The 20288-nt window shown below is 54.7% G+C and overlaps 7 protein-coding genes across 7 annotated transcripts; 4 read left to right on the top strand and 3 right to left on the bottom strand.

The window, feature by feature from the left end:
- Positions 1-422: 422 nt before the first annotated feature.
- On the top strand, positions 423-2596 carry BO70DRAFT_390252 (cytochrome P450; the record flags this gene model as incomplete). The annotated part of the gene is made up of 8 exons (XM_025546139.1): positions 423-678; positions 758-901; positions 955-1225; positions 1297-1362; positions 1423-1498; positions 1577-1929; positions 2016-2261; positions 2375-2596. 8 exons carry the CDS (start codon positions 423-425, stop codon positions 2538-2540), a joined length of 1578 nt encoding a protein of 525 aa, XP_025395330.1. The 3' UTR covers positions 2541-2596.
- A 1615-nt stretch (positions 2597-4211) lies between these two features.
- BO70DRAFT_344715 (uncharacterized protein) lies at positions 4212-5706 on the top strand. Its single transcript, XM_025541470.1, has 2 exons — positions 4212-4354; positions 4404-5706. The coding sequence occupies exons 1-2, from the start codon at positions 4279-4281 to the stop codon at positions 5369-5371; spliced, it is 1044 nt and encodes a 347-aa protein (XP_025395329.1). The 5' UTR covers positions 4212-4278; the 3' UTR covers positions 5372-5706.
- Positions 5707-5865: 159 nt separating this feature from the next.
- BO70DRAFT_344711 (ABC drug exporter AbcA) lies at positions 5866-10332 on the top strand (the record flags this gene model as incomplete). The annotated part of the gene is made up of 3 exons (XM_025541469.1): positions 5866-6400; positions 6459-8915; positions 8963-10332. 3 exons carry the CDS (start codon positions 5866-5868, stop codon positions 10330-10332), a joined length of 4362 nt encoding a protein of 1453 aa, XP_025395328.1.
- Positions 10333-11254: 922 nt separating this feature from the next.
- Positions 11255-11928, top strand: BO70DRAFT_382694 (uncharacterized protein; the record flags this gene model as incomplete). The annotated part of the gene is made up of 3 exons (XM_025545550.1): positions 11255-11287; positions 11384-11719; positions 11779-11928. 3 exons carry the CDS (start codon positions 11255-11257, stop codon positions 11926-11928), a joined length of 519 nt encoding a protein of 172 aa, XP_025395327.1.
- A 1096-nt stretch (positions 11929-13024) lies between these two features.
- Positions 13025-14799, bottom strand: BO70DRAFT_300380 (uncharacterized protein; the record flags this gene model as incomplete). The annotated part of the gene is made up of 2 exons (XM_025539668.1): positions 13025-14529; positions 14598-14799. 2 exons carry the CDS (start codon positions 14797-14799, stop codon positions 13025-13027), a joined length of 1707 nt encoding a protein of 568 aa, XP_025395326.1.
- An 896-nt stretch (positions 14800-15695) lies between these two features.
- Positions 15696-16965, bottom strand: BO70DRAFT_344705 (SGNH/GDSL hydrolase family protein). Its single transcript, XM_025541468.1, has 4 exons — positions 16758-16965; positions 16664-16703; positions 16527-16605; positions 15696-16451 (listed from the first exon to the last, which is right to left on the bottom strand). The coding sequence occupies exons 1-4, from the start codon at positions 16891-16893 to the stop codon at positions 15927-15929; spliced, it is 780 nt and encodes a 259-aa protein (XP_025395325.1). The 5' UTR covers positions 16894-16965; the 3' UTR covers positions 15696-15926.
- Positions 16966-17226: 261 nt separating this feature from the next.
- On the bottom strand, positions 17227-19269 carry BO70DRAFT_365991 (tannase and feruloyl esterase). The gene is made up of 4 exons (XM_025544211.1): positions 18846-19269; positions 18743-18791; positions 17731-18680; positions 17227-17679 (listed from the first exon to the last, which is right to left on the bottom strand). The coding sequence occupies exons 1-4, from the start codon at positions 19184-19186 to the stop codon at positions 17355-17357; spliced, it is 1665 nt and encodes a 554-aa protein (XP_025395324.1). The 5' UTR covers positions 19187-19269; the 3' UTR covers positions 17227-17354.
- Between the last annotated feature and the right edge of the window lie 1019 nt (positions 19270-20288).

Genomic DNA, 20288 nt, shown 5'->3' with positions numbered 1-20288 from the left:
GAAGTGGTAGATTAGCCCTCAGTGGCCAGCATTTGGTCGACCTTCGGGCTCCGGTAAAGAGTCCTCGAGCGGAGAGAGATGTGTTGGCTGTCTTGGCCACCTTCCTGGAAGTTCTTGTTTGGCCACAGCGGTCTTCCATCCCCACGACTATGCACAGATACTGGCCGACATTCCCATGACCATATGCAGACCGACTCGAGGATCACCAGGGGATCAGGAACATGGGGGGAATTCGCCATTGACTACCAAGGCTGGCTGCCCCACGGAGGCCCCCATTGCCCCTCCCCACGTCTTCCTCCAAGTGGAGCTTGCCAGAGGCATATATTGTGTGTTGCTCGCGCACTAACTTCACGTTCCAGGTACCATCATCTTTGGTCGAACCCTTTTTGACATTATTTTCGGGCCGCAGAACATAGTACAAGATGACGGACGTGGTTAATTCGGCTCCCGTCTCTCCCCTTTTCCATTTCTACAGCACGTATGGGATATATGGTCTTCTTTCCGTCGTACTTGCCGTGTATACCTTGGCGCTTGTTGTCTATCGCCTGTATCTGCACCCACTAGCTCGATTTCCAGGGCCCAAGCTTGCTGCCGCCACGGGATGGTATGAGTTCTACCACGATGTCATCAGAGGGGGGATGTATATCCACGAGGTCAAAAGGATGCACAGAGAATACGGTATACAATTTGCATTTGACTTCCACTTCCACATCTACTTCAACGTCGATGCAAAAACAAGCTGATCCTCACATTCCAGGCCCCATCATCCGCATCAATCCGTATGAAATTGTGATCAACGACCCGGACTTCTACAACACCGTCTACGTGGCCTCCAACACCCGCCGCACGGAGAAGTGGACTACCCTCCAAGGGACGGGGCTTAGCGGCAAGGCGTTCTTTTGTTTTCTTCCCTCAAACCTTTCGTCGGAACTCGATATAGCTAACAGGACAAAGGCGCCATGGGAATGACAATGGGCCACGAACTGCACCGCCGCCGCCGCAAGTACTTCGATCCCTTCTTCTCCCGTCTCGGCGTCACGCAGATCGAGGGCATGGTCGTGGACGAAGTCAAACTACTCATCAGCCGACTCGAAGGACTCAGCAAATCGGGCCGTATTGTCCAGATGGAGCATGTCACCGCTGCGTTTACAGGTGATATTGTGATGAGGATCTGCTCGGAGAAGTCGCCTGATATGATACGGCACCCGGAGTTTGGCAAGCAATGGTGGGTTTTATCCCGATATCCCCGATGCAGCAGCAGTAGGAGGAGTGATGAGTACTCATGCAAGGCTGCAGGCATGAGACAATCCACACCTACCAGCGGCAGGTGCTCCTCTTCGTGCAAATCCCTCAACTGATCCCGTGAGTCAACATCCCAGCCGCCCCCCGTTCATTTCAGGTCTCTGCTGAAGCAACGTCCAGGCTCACCCAAATAATCCCCGCGGCGATCGTAACATGCTTGTCCCCAGGAGCCGCGGCATTCAGGAGCCTGCACCAGGTACGTCCGTCCCTTCCTAGCCCCTCCCACCCACCCACACTCGCTTCGCTAACACAGCCCGCCCCGCGACATGCATAGTACGCATTCAACCACATCACCGAAGCCAAAAAAGAAATGGTCAGCGTGGAAAAGGTGCAGCAGGAGGCGCGAAGTTCTGTCTTCCGCCACGTGCTATCCAGCGACATGCCCGAGTCCGAGCGCGAGACCGAACGACTCGCCCGGGAGGCCTTGCAGCTTTTTGGTGCAGGCACAGCGACTCTCGTCCGCGCATTCAGCGTGGTGATGTACTATATCCTGTCCGACCCGCACATGAGGGACCGACTCCGCGAGGAGCTGAAGGATATCATGGCGGGCTATCCGTCCAAGATACCCACTTGGCAGGAACTTGAGAGGTTACCGTATTTGCATGGAATTGTTAAAGAGGGCCTGAGGTACAATGCGTGGCCAATCCGTACTTATCACTTTTCTTTTCTTTTTGAACGAACGAGTTGGCTTACACAAGGCCGGCCTCTGCTAGACTCAGTTACGGTGTCATGCGTCACCTCGCCCGCGTCTCGCCCGATCAAGCGCTGCAGTATAAAGAGTGGAGCATACCCGCCGGGACCCCCGTGGGTATGTCATCGCATAGTCTGCACTCCGACCCAGAGACATTTCCCGAGCCGTCCAGGTTTCTCCCAGAGCGGTGGATGGACAAGTCGAACCCGAACATGAATCGGAACTGGGTGCCCTTTGCCAGGGGGTCGAGGATGTGTATTGGCATGAAGTAAGAGCTGCCACCATTACCTTACCTCATCTCATCTCATCTCACCCCATAGACTTTCCCCGCATTGGATCTAGTTCGTGGAACCACTTGCTAACGCGCACTGATATTACCAGTCTCGCCTTGGCTGAAATGTACTGGGTACTGGCTGTTATTTTTCGACCGGGCGCGCCGAGGCTGGAACTATTCGAGACGACCGAGGCCGATGTCGTTCCGGTGCGGGATTACGTGGGAGGGATCCCGGAATTTGGAACGAAGGGGTTGAGGGTGAAAGTCGGGTAAAGGGGTGTGCATGGAAGCCGGACTTCTAGTGTCCAGTAACGAGGGGCTGGTTTGAGGGTTGAATTGTGGTAGAGCATGTCTCGCGGGCGCAGCCAATCGAGATCGAGTGGAGAGAGAAGAGGGACAATAAACACCTGCAGCTTCGTTTGCGTGGAGTTGGATCTGCCGAAATTGATTATTCTGTACCAGATTAACCATTGGCTACAGTCCCAAAACGCAGCTTGCTGCTGGCTGTACCCTTTCTTCGCATGCGTTTAATACTCGGATGACTCGGAGGCATTATTTATTGGCGTTTCCAGCGAGCCAGTAGACGATTGACTGATCCCTCGACTCCGGAGATGCCTGCAATAAGCAAGCTTGAGAGACTCACGATCCCGCACTTCCGCATCACCAGCTTATAGAGAGAGGGGTGGCATACTGCATCACCCGTCCACCACCGCCAATTCTCGTTCGCGACAATCCCGGACCCCGGCACCCGGTGGCAGGATAGAACCTCCCATGTCTCCCTCCCCCCCAAGCCTTAATCCACGTCATATCCAGTAGGTGTTGGCGTTGATGTTGCGTTGCCACGGGTGTCCCGGACGTCAGTGCCCGGCCGGACTCGCCGGACAGGGAAAATAGAATACGTCTTTGATAGGAGCCAAAAAGTAAAGCGACTGCTGGACGCGTCGTCAGCTGCATCTGAAGTACCAAAATAATGTCACGACCCTGTCACCCAGCCACAGTAAGAGTAAGGCACTCGGATCCCGAGGTAAAGCCTCCGAAGTTCCTTGCTGGCACGGAAACAAACCAACCAACCCGGAGAACTGACCGGACGGGACCAAAGGGCTGGACGGAGAGGGATTACCGGGGGGAGAAAAAGTCCAATTGAGAGCTGGCAGATGTCGTCAGAGGTGGAGGTGAATGTGAATGTGAATGTGAAGGGAAAGGAGAAGCCGGGGCCATGAGGAAGGCTGGCTGAAAGAACCGGGGGGGGGGGGGGGCAACAAAGTAAAAGTGTCAGTCTGGTATTCCAGGCTAATCCCAAAAATAATAAAGTAGCTCACGATGAGTCGGCCTTGACGCACTCGACTCGATCTGTCATTTGCATTCACCAAAAATACAGAGCATTCTTCATCGGCTGTTTGCATTGGGCGCAAATCAAGTACTGCCGGCCTAGGGAACCCGCATTTCGAGGAATAGGGAGAAATAGGGAGACAACAAAAAGAAGACAGCAGGGTGGCTGTAGTAGATAGTAATGATGTGATAGAATATTGGAATTAGAGTTATTTTAGGCTTGGAACGAGGACCCACTTAACCGGCAAGAGTTTGGGTCAAAACTACGGGCGGTGGGTACATACCTGACTGAGAGTCCTGACAGATCAATAGCTTGCTATTCTCGATGGAGCCATGCAGATGGAAGGGCGCGAAGAGATACGTGGCTGTCTGGTAAGGTCGCTGATGTACTACTCCGTAGTTACGAGTACTTAGTACTAGTACTTGCGGTAATTACTACTTACAGCACTACTACTAGAAGTACTCTGTAACTTACTGTAGCGAAAGAAAGGCCTGCAGGCGCTAGGCCCAACGGGGACACCCTTGTCTCAATCCGGACTAGTCAGACGTGACCCAAGCCGTGGCTCACATCAGCCATCAGATCGGCTTCCAAGTTATTCTCGGTGCACTTTTCATCTCGACAACGTCGCAGCAAGCAAGCCCATACGATTCTAAAATCCAGCTCCGAGAGATCGATACAGCCATGGTGAACCTCCAAACTGTTCTCGCCCACAATGCGGCTCTCAAATCTCTAGCGCCAGGTCTCGTCGCGGTGTTCGGTAAGTCTACTCTCTACAATACTCTGCGAAAGCTGTCTAACATTCCTAGTCGGCGGCACCTCTGGCATCTCCCTATCCACGGCCGTTGCCCTCGCCCGCCACACCATCTCGCCCAAAATTTATCTCGTCGGCCGCAGCCAGTCCGCCGCCGACACTGCCATTGCGTCCATGAAATCCATCAATCCCTCCGCGCAGATGACCTTTTGCCAAGCAGACATATCCCTCCTCACCAACGTCGACAGCGTATGCGCCGAGATTGCAGCCAAGGAAAAAAAGCTCAACCTCCTCTTCATGACGCCGGGATATCTGACCCTGAAAGGCCGCGACGAAACAGCCGAGGGCCTGGATCGCAAGTTCGTGCTGCATTACTACGCGCGCATGCGATTCATCACCAACCTCCTCCCCCTCCTAACCGCGGCCGCAGAGGATGCCTCTGCCAACACCAATGCCAGACTGTCCCGCGTCGTCTCTGTCCTGGATCCGCACGCCTCCATCCGCGCCGGCGGCGCCGGCAAACTTGATCTCGCAGACCTCAGCCTGAAGCACACCTTCAGCCTCAAGAGCTGCGGCGCCCATACCACTATCATGGGTAATCTCTTCCTAGAAGCCATGGCGCAGCAACACCCGCGTACCTCTTTCATTCACGCATACCCTTCGGGGGTGGGCACGGGCGTGCTGCGTGAAGTGCCGGGTGCGCGCATCTTATCGCCTGTTCTGAGGATTTTGATGAGTCCATTCATGGTGCCGATTGAGGAAAGTGGGGAGAGACATCTGTTTGCGGCGACAAGTGATAGGTTTCCTCCCAAGGCTCAGGAGGAACAGACCCAAGAGGATATCGCGGTTGGCAGCGATGGGACTAAGGGGTCTGGTTGTTACTTGGTGAGTTGGGATGGGGAGGTGTTCCCGGCCAATAAGAAGTTAGAAAAGACGAGGGCGGAGAATGCAGTGCAGAAGGTGGTGCAGCATACTGAAGAGGTGTATAAGCAGGTGTTCGAGGAGGGTAAAACATATCCATGAAATGTCATCAAGGGACAGGCACTGGTTTGACTGGTCAGTGGTGGTAGTGGTGGGCGTATGACAGGAGTAATTTGTTTCATGATTACAGATCCTTGGGTTTCTAGCTTTTAGTTCCTATGCCAGTCTTTGACAGGGTAGGGACAAATATATTTTCATCAGGACTGAGCCCGGCTGACTCGGTGCCCAGGACAGGGCTGACAGATGTGGCTGAGGCTAGCCATCGATTTGGCTGATACTGGCTGATGAGAGCCACTGGACCCTTGCTGGCATGGCTCCAATCAAAGAACCTTGCAATGGATCGCGTTATCCATCATGTTTGTTCAGTTCAAAAGGGCAGTAACTTAATCTACCAGTGTTGCTCCTGTATTTTCTGCTCTTGTCCCCCTTTCCCCCCCCAACACCAACTTCACTCGTTTCTTCTTCGCCATAACCCTAGTTTCGTATATTTAATTACACTCATTAGTACCGTCAAGCTCGAGCCCCCACCCACAATCATGAATAGCGATCATGAGGCCAAAAGCCGACCCACTTCCAGCATAGAGAAGAGGGAAGAGGAGGTTCATCAGCTAGCCAGGCAGTTCACCGAGCAGAGCACCTTTTCTGCTGTCGGAGAAAACCCCTTTGCTGCGGGTGCAGGATCGGCCCTGGACCCCAATAGTGAATCCTTCAATGCTCGGGCATGGTGCAAGGCCATGCTGCAGATGCACACCGAGGACAAAGAGGCACATCCGCTGCGAACCCTGGGAGTCGCCTTCAGCAACCTCAACGTACACGGGTTCGGCTCCGACACCGATTACCAGAAGAGTGTCGGCAATGTTTGGTTGGAGGCGCTTGGTCTGGCAAGGAAGGCTCTCGGTCATCAGCAGCGCAAAATCCAGATTTTACAGAACCTGGAAGGCTTCGTGGAGGCCGGAGAGATGCTGGTGGTTCTCGGGCCCCCTGGGTCGGGATGCTCGACGTTTTTGAAGACTATAGCTGGAGAGACGTATGGCTTTCATGTTGAAAAGAGCTCTAGCATCAATTTTCAAGGTATGGCTGGCTGGGTTTGACTGCCTGCTGAGCGGGGCTCGTTGCTGATTCCTGTCAGGCGTGAACGCGAAACAAATGGCGCATGAGTTCCGAGGAGAGGCCATTTATGCCGCCGAGGTCGATGTCCACTTCCCCAACCTCACTGTCGGAGATACCCTTTTCTTTGCCGCTCGCGCCCGAGCTCCACGGCACATTCCTGGGGGGGTGGATGTGGCCCAGTATGCCAGCCACATGCGAGACGTGATCATGGCCATGTTTGGAATCAGCCATACCAAGAACACGATCGTGGGAAACGACTTCATCCGTGGGGTGTCTGGGGGAGAGCGCAAGCGGGTCAGTATCGCCGAAGCGTGCCTCAGCAGTGCGCCGCTGCAGTGTTGGGACAACTCCACGCGCGGTCTTGATAGTGCCAATGCCATCGAGTTCTGCAAGACCTTGCGCATGCAGGCGGGTATTAATAACGCCACAGCCTGTGTCTCTCTTTATCAAGCTCCTCAGGCTGCCTACGACTACTTCGATAAGGTGCTGGTTTTATACCAAGGTCGCGAGATCTACTTCGGTCCCACAAAAAGCGCAAAGCAGTACTTCGTCGATATGGGATTTGTCTGCCCCGAGAGACAGACGGATGCGGATTTTCTTACCTCTATGACCAGCCATCTCGAGCGTGTTGTACAGTCAGGCTACGAAGACCGCGTGCCCCGGACACCCGATGAATTCGCTGCACAATGGAAGGCCTCGCCACAGCGAGCCCAGCTTCTGCGGGACATCGAACAGTATAATGCCAAGTTCGCACTGGGTGGAGAGTTCTTGAGCAAGTTCAAACAGTCCCGTCGAGCCCAGCAAGCCAAGGTCCAGCATGTATCCTCACCATATACTCTGTCCTATGGACAGCAGGTGAGCCTGTGCCTGTGGCGCGGGTATCAACGATTAAAGGCGGATCCCAGTGTCACGATTTCTTCGTTGGTTGGGAATACCATCGTAGCCCTGATTATCGCCAGCATCTTCTACAACCTTGAGAGCGACACGAGCACCTTCTTCCAGCGCGGTGCTCTTCTCTTCTTCGCTGTCCTCATCAATGCCCTTGGCTGTGGCTTGGAAATGCTGACTCTGTACGCGCAACGAGGAATCGTAGAGAAGCACTCCCGATATGCCCTTTACCACCCATCTGCTGAAGCGCTTTCGTCGATGATCATGGACTTACCCTACAAAATCCTCAACGCTCTTATATCCAACTCCGTTCTCTATTTCATGACCAACCTGAGGCGAGAACCTGGCGCTTTCTTCTTCTTTATCTTCACCTCATTTATGCTGACTCTGACGATGTCCATGTTCTTCCGGTCTATGGCATCGTTAACGAGATCTCTTGTTCAAGCCCTACCCTTCTGCGCTGTCGTGCTTCTCGGTTTCTATATGTATACTGGGTTTGTTATCCCGACAGGGTATATGCTTGGGTGGGCTCGCTGGATTGCCTACATTAACCCGATACAGTATGGGTTTGAATCTCTCCTGGTGAATGAGTTCCATAATCGCGACTTCCCGTGCACAAACTATGTCCCATCGGGTCCTAGCTACGCGGATCTTAGCTCCAGCAACCGTGTGTGCTCCACCGTCGGATCAATACCCGGACAACCCTCTGTGAATGGCGACGCCTACATCCAGTCAGCATATGGCTATTACGCGTCACACAAGTGGAGGAATATCGGGGTCATATTTGCCTTCATGTTCCTGCTCGGGACCGTCTATCTAGTTGCTACTGACTTCATCACCGAGAAGAAGTCAAAGGGCGAGATCCTGGTGTTTCCTCGCGGACATAAGGCTCTGAAGAGCGGCAAGTCTGACGATGATCTTGAACGGGGCAGTGGCCGCAGCGTCACGGTGGAGAAGTCTGACCCAGACGATCTTGCCATGATCGAGCGCCAGACCGCGATCTTCCAGTGGAAGGATGTCTGTTTCGATATCAAGATCGGAAAGGAGAACCGCAGGATCCTTGATCACGTTGACGGATGGGTCAAGCCAGGGACCTTGACCGCTCTTATGGGTGTCTCTGGTGCCGGAAAGACCACACTGTTGGATGTTCTAGCCACACGCACCACCCTAGGTGTCATCAGTGGCGAAATGCTTGTCGATGGCAACCCGCGGGATGACTCCTTCCAACGCAAGACCGGCTACGCTCAGCAACAAGATCTGCATCTCAGCACTGCTACAGTGCGCGAGGCGCTGGAATTCTCGGCCCTTCTACGTCAGCCTGCTCATGTTCCGCGCCAGCAAAAGATTAGCTACGTGACGGAAGTAATCAAGCTTCTCGATATGACCGACTATGCGGACGCTGTCATCGGTCTCCCTGGCGAAGGCCTCAATGTTGAGCAGCGTAAACGTCTCACAATCGGGGTCGAACTCGCGGCCAAGCCGGCTTTGCTCCTTTTCTTGGACGAGCCGACCTCAGGGCTTGATTCTCAGACGTCCTGGGCCATTCTTGATCTGCTCAACAAACTGAAGAAGAACGGCCAGGCTATTTGTAAGTTGCTGATCGTGCATTCCTCATCGCCACTAACGTGTTCCCAGTGTGTACCATCCATCAACCATCAGCCATGCTGTTCCAGCGCTTTGACTCTCTCCTCTTTCTTCAAGCCGGTGGTCGCACTGTCTACTTTGGAGAAGTCGGCCAGAACTCACAGATCCTGATCGACTATTTCGTGCGTAACGGGGGCCCTCCGTGTCCTCCAGCAGCTAATCCGGCTGAATGGATGCTTGACGTGATCGGGGCCGCGCCTGGATCGCATACTGACATCAACTGGTTCGAGACATGGCGCAACTCGGCTGAATACGCACGAGTCCAAGAGCATCTCACCGAACTGAAACATGAGCGCTCCCAGCAAGCCAAACTAACCCGCACCACATCCGGCCAGACGCGCGAAGACAAAGCCAGCTACCGCGAATTCGCAGCTCCTTTCTGGGCGCAGCTCTGCGAAGCGCAAGTCCGAATCTTCCAGCAAATCTGGCGCTCACCCACCTACATCTACTCCAAGACCATCCTCTGTGTCTTCTCCGCTCTCTTCATCGGCTTCTCTCTCTTCCACACCCCGAACACAATCCAAGGCCTTCAGAACCAAATGTTCGGCATCTTCATGCTCCTCATGCTCTTCGGCCAACTAATCCAGCAGATCATGCCGCATTTTGTCGCCCAGCGCGCGCTATACGAGGTCCGCGAGCGGTCCTCCAAAACCTATTCCTGGAAAGTCTTCATAATCACCAATATAATCGTCGAACTCCCCTGGAACTCTCTCATGTCCGTCTTCATGTTCCTGTGCTGGTACTACCCAATCGGCCTATACCACAACGCCGAGCCAACGGGCGCGGTGCAGCTGCGGGGAACGCAAATGTGGCTGATGATATGGACGTTCCTTCTCTTCGCGTCGACATTTGCCCATTTCATGATCGCGGCGTTCGACGCCGCCGAGAACGCCGGAAACCTCGGCAGCTTTCTCCTCCTGCTTTGCCTTCTTTTCTGCGGTGTGCTGGCGACCCCGGCCCAGCTCCCGGGGTTCTGGATCTTCATGTACCGCGTTTCGCCGTTCACGTACCTGGTCAGCGGCATGTTGTCGGTGGGCATAGCAAATACGAAGGTCACCTGCGCGGACAACGAGTATCTGCACTTCGATCCGGTCAACGGGACGTGCGGCGAGTACATGCAGCCGTACATATCCAGTGCGGGCGGGTATCTTGAAGACAGCGCGGCGACGTCTGGCTGCAGCTTCTGTCCTATCGCGGAGACGAATGCGTTCCTGCGCAGTGTTTCATCGAGCTACTCGGACATCTGGAGGAACTTTGGCCTCATGTGGGTTTTTATTCTGTTCAATATCTTGGCCGCGTGTTTGCTGTACTGGTGGGTGAGGGTTCCGAGGGTCAAGAAGCCTGTTTCGAAGATCGAGTGAGTGTGATTGTTTATTGTTCGCTACTTGTCTTGTTCCTTATCGGTTCGATATACAGACATGTTCTTTCACAGGCCGTGCTTGGTCTTTAATCATGATGTCACTATAGCACTTCAACCAATGCCCTGCCCTATATAACTATCAATCATCAGCTTTGCATGGCATGACTCGATTCAAGTCCTGCAAAGACCCTCTATTCAGCTTTCTGCCAGCTCACCCAAATGCCGACGTTAAACAACCCCCTAACAACCACCCTCTAGACCTTCCAAGTTCCACAAGCACGGCTGAAACACAGACGTACCGTGTACACCCACCTGGTCTCGGACACCCCAGCGGTAGGAGCAACTCCTTTCCCTCTGACCATCAACAGCCTGGATAGAATCCCCATCAGGCCATTGGGCAATATATCACCACCGTCTTACATCCGACCCGCACACAGCACCGTATTGCTTAGCCCATAGCCCATAGCCCATAGCCAGGCCACCAGGCGAACAGGGCTGGGAATATACTCGCCCAGACGAGGGGCATAAAAGCCCGCGAGGCTCTCGCAGAGGGCATGCAGTTCAGAGCTCTGGCTCAATCCCCTCATTCTCGTTGGCAGGTCACCGCCATCAAATATCCACCCTGATAAACGTAACCACAATGCACTTCACCTATATTTTGCCGTCGTGACTGCCAAGCTGGCGGCGTCTCCGGTGCCAGCAAGCCCTGTTGCCGATCCTCGGCCAAATCCCGTCTCGAGGTGGCCCCGCGCGCCAGATACACGATCCACTGCACCGGCGGTCTTCACCCGGGTGCGCACTGTCTGGCGCCTCATTCCAGGTGCGACTCTTATGGCACGTACCTGGTTGAGGCTGGCTACAAGGTCAGGAAGGAGAGCGGGGGACTCGGACTTGCAAGACAGGGCAGCCTGGCGAATGCACTGATGAGTTACGACCAGACACAATCAATTGTTTTCGTACGTAGTCCTTGTGTAACGCTCCTCCCAAATCGGAAGCAATCAATTAGTCAGTAAATATCCCCCAAACCCTGATAGCCCTGTAATATATCACAGGACTCCAGCGATATAGCCCGCGGCGATGGTCTGTCTGTGAAACTCATCCTCCTCTCCTCTCCTCTCTATCCTATCAACCTGTCCATCAACCTGTCCATCAAAATTATCAAGAATCATCTCCTACCAACCATGCCCCTCTCCTCTCTCTTCCACCGCTCCCACCCGGACGAGCTCCACGCCCCCAGCTGGCACGCCACAAGCAACCGACCCATCGTGGGCGGAAAATACCACGACCCGGAGACCGGCGAAGTGCGCGACGCCACGGGACACGAGTTCTCGGGCCCCCTCCCGCCGTGGACATCATCATCACGAATCTCCACGAGGACTCGTCCGGCCGTGTGTACCGTGCTCAGCGCCCCTTTCGTGTGGAGAAGCTGCTGGGCTGGATTATGAAGGTTGTGGAGGAACGCAAGCTGATGCTGGATTCGGTGAATGCGACGCCGTATGCGATTCGCGTGGTGCTGGCGCATGGGCTGAGTGGGGAGGAGTTTGGGGAGGTTGCGGGGGTGATGGTTGATGGGGTTTGGGGGGAGAGGGTGGGTTAAGAGGGTGAGAGGTTGAGATATGGGGGTTCTGTGTGGAGGATTGGGGGGGGGAAGTGGGCGTGTTCTGGGTTCTTTCACAACTAGGAGAGTGGAGATATGGTTGGAGCGGGGTGGGCTTGCAGGGTGGATGATGCGTTACTACTTGCTATTTATCTATCTTCAGTGGTTATATATGCCGAGAATATGACATGAAGTCTCTGGGATGAGAGTTACTAGTAGTCTCCAAGTAATTTCGATGGGTCCTATGAATATGATATATATATACGTTGTACTATACGTAGTAGGGGAGGCGATCCAAACACACCCTGATCACTAAACACACACCCTCAATCACCACACATCCCTAAATAGGAAGTCAATAAGCGCATGAACGGGGTTAGACACGTAGTATTCCCTACGTGTCTAGGTATAGTACTTACTAGTAGTAGGTAGTCACGGTGTGCCCGCATTACTACCTCCCTGCATATGCATATATCCATTCCATTACCAAGTACGTAGCCAATAACCTTCCAGACTCACAGTGCGGCAGGTGTGCAGGTGCGGGGAACCTGTCTCGGAGACGCGCAATAGCCATACTGTATTTTTACTACAATGCATACGACATACGACATAGCGCGTTATATACACCAAGACTAGCGCGGTACTCGGTAGAAGAGCAGACTATCTCGATATAGCACCACTTCGTAAAAGCATCTACTAAAAAGCCTAGATTAGACTTACACAACAGTACTTCGCGCAGAAGCGCACGTTGGTATAATATGACCTGTGGATACTCGATCTGCTTGCCCTGCTTGACCGAAGAAAAGAATGAATGAAGGAGAGAAGAATGCCTTGATTAACTCACGGGGATCGATATAGCTATATACTTTGACACCTCGACATCAGGTTTTCTTCCGGTATTAAGACGTCGGCTATACACTACGATGTATAAGAGAGAGATTCATACACAGCACGTTTCTTATTGGTAATGGTAGTAGTAGTAGTAGCCATGGCATTGCTCATCCCCAACTCACCAGACACAAGACAAGGACGGTGGTCGGTGGTCGGTAGTCTCAAGCCCCAAAACAAAGTATGCAAGACAACACCCTAATATATTTCATTTAGGGGTGCTCACAGTGCGTCCGGCGGGCTGAGACGTGTTGAGCCATCCAAACGCGGACGCGCCTCCAATGGGATTGCTGGGCCACTGCTTGATGCTGGAACGGGTGCCGTCAGGCGAGCCTCGCGTCGACGCGGGCTGCGACGACACCGACGTCGACGTCCCGACGTAATCCGCCGCCGCAGGGATGGAGCCGCCAGACAGTACTGTGGTGGTATTCGGGACCGCCGCCCGAGAAGCGGATTTGGTGGGCCGCAAGACTTTCATAGTACGGCCGCGAGTGGACTTGCCGGTGGCGGAGGCGTTCGGGTCTGACTTGGTATCGAGTTTCCACGAGCCCCAGACGCCAGCGCCAGCTGCCTCCGTCTTGGCCGGTCCGCCGCTGATCTGAATGTCGAATGCCACGCCGGGCTTCTGGCCTCTCTGGACGTCGGTGTCCGTGGATGACTCCTGAGTGTCCGACGGACGGGTCTTTCGACTGTCTTCGGACTCTGCGATGGACTCTCGCGCAGACGCCGACGTGGATGTAGCCCGGCGGGAGAGGCTGGTCGGACGTCCAATCACGCCGAAAGTAGCGTGGCCGTTCGTGTCCGCCTGAATGTCTTTTTGAACCGGACGGGCTTTCCGCCCGGTGCGGGAGACATCCGATGCGGTGGACATGGACTTGAAGACCGAGTCATCTTCGGGACGCACGAGGGGGATGGAGATCTTGTTTCGCTCGTCGTCGACCATGATGATCTTGTCCTGGGAAAACAGCACGTCGGCGTTGTGGGAGCGGAGGACATCGCTTCCCAGGACAATCTGGATCGAATTGTCATCGGGGTCGACCTCCCGAACCAAGAACCGGATGGTCAGGGTGGGAACCTGATGCTCGGGGCTACTGGACCGCGAGGAGGCCTGGTGCACACTGGCCTCCGGGAGGTACATCGGAAGCTTAATGTACTGCACATCCCCCTCGTGCAGGACCTGGTCCTCCAAGCTGAACCTCCGTATCATCGGGTAGCCAAGCGAAGAGGTATAGGAACCAGAGCAGACGGCGGCGTACAGGAGGGAGTCGTTCGAGAAGTTGGTCGTCAGCCAGCACCGGATAATGCACGGTACAGGGCCGAGGAGAAACAGTCCAGGCGGAGGAATGAGAGGAGATCCGCCGACGGAGCTCATCATCCTACTGGTTGTCTCGAGACCCAGACTGTTGGTACGAGCCGAGTAGTGCGAGTGTCCTGACGAGCTTTGCCGCCCGTCCGATCGATGAGACAACGATCGCTCCGTCAGAGGATGACTGCCCAGCCCGCTTCCGGTCCTCAGCGGCAGCTCACTGTTGGATCGGCTGGCCTGGCCATAGTACCCGTGAATAGCGCTCTCATCGAACCGAACACTATTTGCCCTGGATGTACCCCGTCTCGGTTCGTCCTCGCTGTCCAGCCCCATCGTACTGACCGCGCCGTGCTGGTGCCCCTGATCAAACCCCTTGAACGCGTCCGCGGAGTTATGGAAGACCGGCTCTGCAGGAAAACCAGCACGTTAGTCAGACCCTCAACCAAATGATTGACTCAGGAAGACTATCACACACCTGTGGGTATCGTGCCCCCAACGGAGGTCGGAAAAGGCGACAAAGGACCCCAGACACTCTTCAACCTGGCATCCTCGTCCCTGCGCCGCTCGAGCCTCGCGATCCGCTCCGCCTGCTCGAATTGCGTAGCGTGAAGCTCCTTCAGCTCTTCAAAAACGTGCCAGATATCTTCGCGGGAGGCAAAGGGATACTGAGCATCCATATCCAGACGCACCTCACCGAAGATGCCTGATGGGCGACAAGACACACACACACACACACGCGAACGTCAACGGAATGAGAGAGACCTGTCTGCCAGTTGACCAACTCCTAACAAAGACGAAGGATGACGACTTGACCCCTTGTACCTGAACCCTGTTTCCTTTCCACCTCAGTCTTCTTCACTTCAGCCTGCTGCTTCCGCTGGCCCGCTGTATCCTCAAATCCTCCGCCCTCGTACTGCGTGACGGCCAAACGGCCGTCCCCCCGGTTTGCTAAGAACGAGTATCCGTTGATTTGCTGCAAAACATATAAAAAGTATCGGATGGAGGAGGGGAGAGTTGTCAGGACGGTCGTGCCACGGGGACTAGTACGGCGGCGGGAAGGAGGCGGAAGGCTTTTGGTATATCCGGACGGAGGTTGGTCGGGGCGGGTTGGGCGAATCTTCGCACGACAGCACCAGCGACACTTCACGTATTCGGGGGGTCAGGGGAGCGGGTATGGAAGAGCCGGAAGTGTGGTTACTGAGTCTGGATCGGTAACCAAGGAAGGAGAGCAATGTGGGTGCGTTATGATATGCTGTCGTGAAGGGGTTCGAGGGAGGCGAGGAATGGGGAGGGGGAGTGTGGTTCGGATTCGGATGGTTCTGCGAAGGAAGGAAGGGGAAGTTGAAGGGAAGGAGGTCGCTAAAGGATAGGCAAAGACGTTGGAATCGTGATGGGATGAAACAAGGTAAATCCTTGGAAGGCGCCAGAGGAACAATGAGGAGGGAGAGGGAGGGAGAGAGGGAACGGGAATGGGATGGATGGATGGGGGAGAACGGAGAAGAGCCGTCGGATCGGAAATCATGAGGGGATCACCATCCACGGCCGCACAGCCAACCAGCGGCCTCCGTGCGCTGGATCTAGACCGCTTTCATCCCATGGATGGATGGATGTCGGCTCCAGGCCATGCATGAGAACAACAGTACCTGGGGAGTCCCTAGTAACTACTAGTAGTATGTACGTCTATTCAAGGACCAATAGCCTGCTGGCTACGGTCACATCCACAAGTATTCTACCTGCATCTGTCCCCGTCCCCAAACTTTATACTGCGTCCCTCCCACAAGTCTATAATATGCCCATCCATCCTTTATTTCGGCGCAAATGCCCACGCCGGGAAAACATACGGAAGCTTGTCGGGCATCTGATCGGGCCAGTTCTCCCGAACAGTCTTCATGATCACATCAAAAACAATGCGATACCCATTCGCGGCCAAATGCAGACCATCGGTGAACAAGGTCGCGAACTTCTCGTGACTGGGCAGATCCCTCGACCCAACCAGAGGCTGACCCTCCCTCCACTCCACCGTCGCCATGAACGCGCTCCAGACATCCGCAACAGGCACGCCCAGCTCGGCACCAACTTCGCGAGCGGCCTCGACGTACTCCTTGGCGTGCGCGGCCGTGCGGGTCGGGTGCGGGTTCCCCTTCATGGCGTCGAACCCGGCCAACTGGTACTCGTTGATAGGGGGCGGGGTGATGATCATGATCCGGGGGTTCTGGGCGATGGTCAAGGGGTGTTGGATGATGCGCTTGAGGTTCTGCTTGTAGGTTTCCTTGGGGACGTGCTGCGCGAAGCCGGGGAGACTGGAGTCGTTGGCGCCGAACCAGATCGTCTGGGAGTTGTGTTGTGTTAGTCATGGTGGGGGACTGTGTGTAGCTCGTGGGTGGGATTCGGTGGCGGGACTCACCATGAGGCGGACATTGGCTTGTTCGGTGGTCGGGAAGCACTTCGGGAAGACTTTGATCGCGTGGAGGGAGTTGTATCCGCTGTGGGTTGAGTGAGGGTCAGGGGGTGTTGCTTTAGCTATGAGGGGGGTAGACGCACGCCAATCCGCGGTTTACCACATCCAGACGACGGCTGTAAGCTATTGGGGGTCAGTGGTTGGGAGCTATATCTGGGGGGAAACCGGTCGACCGACCATTCTGCAGCGCAGGGTGGAAGCCAAAGCCCATGTCCTGACCACAGGAGTATTCCGTGATCGAGTCTCCGAAGAGGAAGAACTGATCATAAGGCTGGTATGCCTCCTCATCGGCGGGCGAAACAGTGTTAGACATGTTGAAAAATCGACGGATTGTCTATGTGTATTGGGGAGGTGGAATTGGTGGCCGGGGAAAATCCACAGCAAAATGAAGGGAGGGGCGGGGAGAGAGAGAGGGGTCGCAATGAGCTCCGATAACCGATAAACAGAGGGGCGCGGCTGACCAGTTGGCGGGATTTGGTCCAGTTACTGGGGAACTCAATGGACGGAAACCGGCTGGAGTTTACCCAGAATTAAACACCAAACTAAGATTTAGCCTCAGGCATCGGCTGAAGTTTATCCACCAACGAGTTGCCGCTAGAGTCAGACACTCACTACTATTCGATTTAGATAAACTAACATCAGTTTGGTAGCCTGCATAACTTCATTCCTTGTGCAACGCTCTCCCCTGTCGGAAACATTTTCCGTTCGAAGCAGAAGAGCTTTCTAATATTTACAACTCCCTTTTCAATCCCCCATACTCTACATCCAGGCCAGCTACGGCTTCTTACACTCCCAGCTATCCGCAGCATTGATATCCCCGGTGCCCTTATACTGAGCCTGCGCGGGATGAACACAGAGCGGCCGTTGGCGGTACACGCCCTGCTGGGGATCCCTGTCATTCACGAACTTCGTCGCGATCAGCTCGTCCGGACTAGTCCCGTTCTCGACCCAATTCATCATGGCGAGGACAACGTCGTGGCGCGCGTCCTCATAACCGGGTACGCTATGGACGCTCCCATCCTTTCCGAACCTGGACGATTGGCCGTCTCCTGCAAAGGCCCAAGGGGCGTTCATGAGATCAGAAGTACCCGCGCAGTGGCTAGTGAAAACGTTAGCAACATTGAGCGGAAGATGAGGGATGTATTCTTACCCCATGCCGGGAACCAAGAAGAAGCGGTAGAAGTCATCCAGGTCGATTCCCTTAGGCTGGAGAGCCGCGGTGACCTGGTCATAGAAGTAGATGCTCGAGCCAGTGGCAATGGACCAGTCGGACCAGCCGTGGTAATGGATGAGCTTGCCGCCCTTGTTGTAGAAGGGGGAGAGATCGTAGTTATCGGCCGTGGCGTTGCCGGGGTTGAGCTCATCGGAAAGCTTGATCAAATCAGCATTCCAGTCCTCCCACGTCCAATTTCCGCCCAACTGAAGCATCCACTTCACATAGTCGGTGCCGAGGTTGGCAGGGGCGGCAACCAAGCCGCGCCAGTCATACTCGCTGGACATGGTGAGGTGAGGGAAGATGAACTTTCCATCTTCCACCCAGTCGCTATGAAGCTTGTGTACCGTCTTGACCTGCTGCGGGTTCAGGCAGGTTGATTTGTCCGTAGCGTCGTCGCCACACATGAGTTCCTCCGGTCGGAAATCACACGCAGAGGGATCCATGACCATGTTATCCTTCACTCCGTCCTGGGGATCACACTGGCGGATGACCTCCTGGGCTAGAAGACCGAGATGCTCGTTGGAGAGGTGATGCGGCGAGTCCGCAGGCGAGTTCCAGATACCAACGATCATGTTCCACAGCTGCAAGCGAGTCGTCCACCAGGCGGGAGCCCCAGCAATCACTCCATCGAAGTCATTAGGGAACATCTCGACCTCCTTCAGGCCTTGCTTCCCACCCGCGGAGCATCCACGGTAATAGCTGTAAGAAATGTCTTTGCCGTAGTAGTTCTCCGTCAGAGACTTCCCATTCACGACCGCATTGTGCATAGCCCGGTAGCCCCAGTTCTTGAGGGCTTCTTCGTTCTGGTAGGCCCATTCCGCGCCGGAGCTTTCGTGGCCTGTGTTGGTGGAAATAGCGGCGAACCCGTACCAGGCAGCATCAACCTATCAGTAGTAGCCTGTGATTAGCTTGTGGTGCTAAGCAGTGGTCGATATGAAAAACCTACAACAGAGCCCCAGCTAACGCTGCCAGAGAAACCGCCGTTTCCAGCCGTCCTAAGCCCATATTAGCATACAAGACACAAGACACCCTCCGACGAAACAACATACATGAACCTCCCATTCCAATCATCCGGTAGCACCACGCCCACACTATGCTGCGTATCACCGGGGAGGGTCAAATTGGCCTGGAAGACACAAGCGCTCCGGGGGAGAACAAACGACGACGCCCGGAAAGCCCCAGCATTGTGCTCCTTGGGGGGCGTGAAAGTGGCATCAGCCTGATAGTGAGAAGCGTAGAGGACCTTCGACCCCGCAGGAAGCAGCGTCTTGATCGAGTCCGGCGAGCACTGATATCCTCCGACCGAAGACCCAGGACCCGTGCCCGGAAGGTAGTTCTCCAACTCAGCCTTCCACAGAAGGATGGTCTGGAGGAGATCGAGTATCAGCATGTGGGATAGATTGACTCCGGGGTGGGGGAGTCCGTTCGTTCGTCCGTCCTTTTACTGTGGGTTGAAGACGCAGACCGTGCAGGCTGCTGCTATACCGTCATAGCTGGGTTGGCCTGCTGCCTGGATGCGATCTTTTCCGTCTAGCCGTTCTGGTCGCCCTCATCCGATAGGCTGCATTGCGTGTTCGCCGCTATCCCCGACCCCACTCTCGGAGATAAGCATTTCCCGATCGATAAAGTTCGTGGACACGAAGCTGGTCTTGCGTGCCCCGTATACTGAGGGTGGGAGAGGGATAATGAGGTATTTTACCCCTGCTGCGTTGATCGCTGATCGCTGATCGCTGATCAGACGCGGAGTGACTGGCGGCTCATAGTTTATGCGCGCTGTTGGTTCAGTCTGGGGTGCGAAACGCGGGGGAGCTGTTTCTGGGAAATATGGATCTGGGGGTTTCGAGACAACCTTCCCCGTACTCCGCACTTTCCGTTGTCTCAGCCCTCAAGGGGGAGACGGGTGATGGGCATCGGTGTTTCTGACGCGTGTGGAGATGCGTGCGTGGGGTGTGGAGAATGAGAGTCAGAGTGAGAAGGGACGATCTTTTCCCAGAAGGCTGGGATGAGCCTCGGTTGATGCGGAGATTGTTGGCGTCATGTCGACAGCTACCACACACCTAGGGTGGTCAGTCTTGATTGTTGAAGGCTTGGAGGATATATGGCGCAAATACAGCAAGCAGACAGCTTGGCTAATCTTTGGAATCTAGCTGATAATTGGAATCCAGACTACCAGACGAACGCACATTATAATCCCAACTGGCCGAGATCCCGTCAAAGAAACAAAACCCACAGCACATCTCTCCTCTACAGAATACAGTAAACAAGCAACATGCTCCGCAAAACCCTTCTCTCTATAACCCCTCTATACACACAAACAAATACAGTAAACCCCTCAATCCCCATCTCCACGCCCCAGCAACCCACCTCACCTCGCTCTTACATATCCACAACTTCACCCACCACCCACACACATACAAACAGCAAACCTCCCCCAAAGGACCGCCAAAAGTACGCCCCTCCCAGAAACCCACACCAAGACCCTCACCCCACAG

The sequence above is a fragment of the Aspergillus heteromorphus genome, assembly GCF_003184545.1.
Source record: "Aspergillus heteromorphus CBS 117.55 chromosome Unknown BO70scaffold_35, whole genome shotgun sequence".
Classification (NCBI taxonomy): Eukaryota; Fungi; Ascomycota; class Eurotiomycetes; order Eurotiales; family Aspergillaceae; genus Aspergillus; species Aspergillus heteromorphus.
The sequence above is the reverse complement of the archived record's forward strand: the minus strand, read 5'-3'. Positions and strand labels throughout refer to the sequence as shown.

Excerpts from the sequence above, each read along its gene's own strand:
- BO70DRAFT_344705 (XM_025541468.1), bottom strand. The coding sequence starts at position 16,893 with ATGTCTAACACTGTTTCGCCCGCCGATGAGGAGGCATACCAGCCTTAT. Across the intron at positions 16,704-16,757 it reads CCACCCTGCGCTGCAGAATG|CTTACAGCCGTCGTCTGGAT; the intron begins GTCGGTCGACCG and ends GACCCCCAATAG. Across the intron at positions 16,606-16,663 it reads GTGGTAAACCGCGGATTGGC|CGGATACAACTCCCTCCACG; the intron begins GTGCGTCTACCC and ends CTCAACCCACAG.
- BO70DRAFT_365991 (XM_025544211.1), bottom strand. The coding sequence starts at position 19,186 with ATGCTGATACTCGATCTCCTCCAGACCATCCTTCTGTGGAAGGCTGAG. Across the intron at positions 18,792-18,845 it reads GATTGGAATGGGAGGTTCAT|GACGGCTGGAAACGGCGGTT; the intron begins GTATGTTGTTTC and ends ATATGGGCTTAG. Across the intron at positions 17,680-17,730 it reads TTCTTGGTTCCCGGCATGGG|CCACTGCGCGGGTACTTCTG; the intron begins GTAAGAATACAT and ends CGTTTTCACTAG.
- BO70DRAFT_344715 (XM_025541470.1), top strand. The coding sequence starts at position 4,279 with ATGGTGAACCTCCAAACTGTTCTCGCCCACAATGCGGCTCTCAAATCT. Across the intron at positions 4,355-4,403 it reads AGGTCTCGTCGCGGTGTTCG|TCGGCGGCACCTCTGGCATC; the intron begins GTAAGTCTACTC and ends TAACATTCCTAG.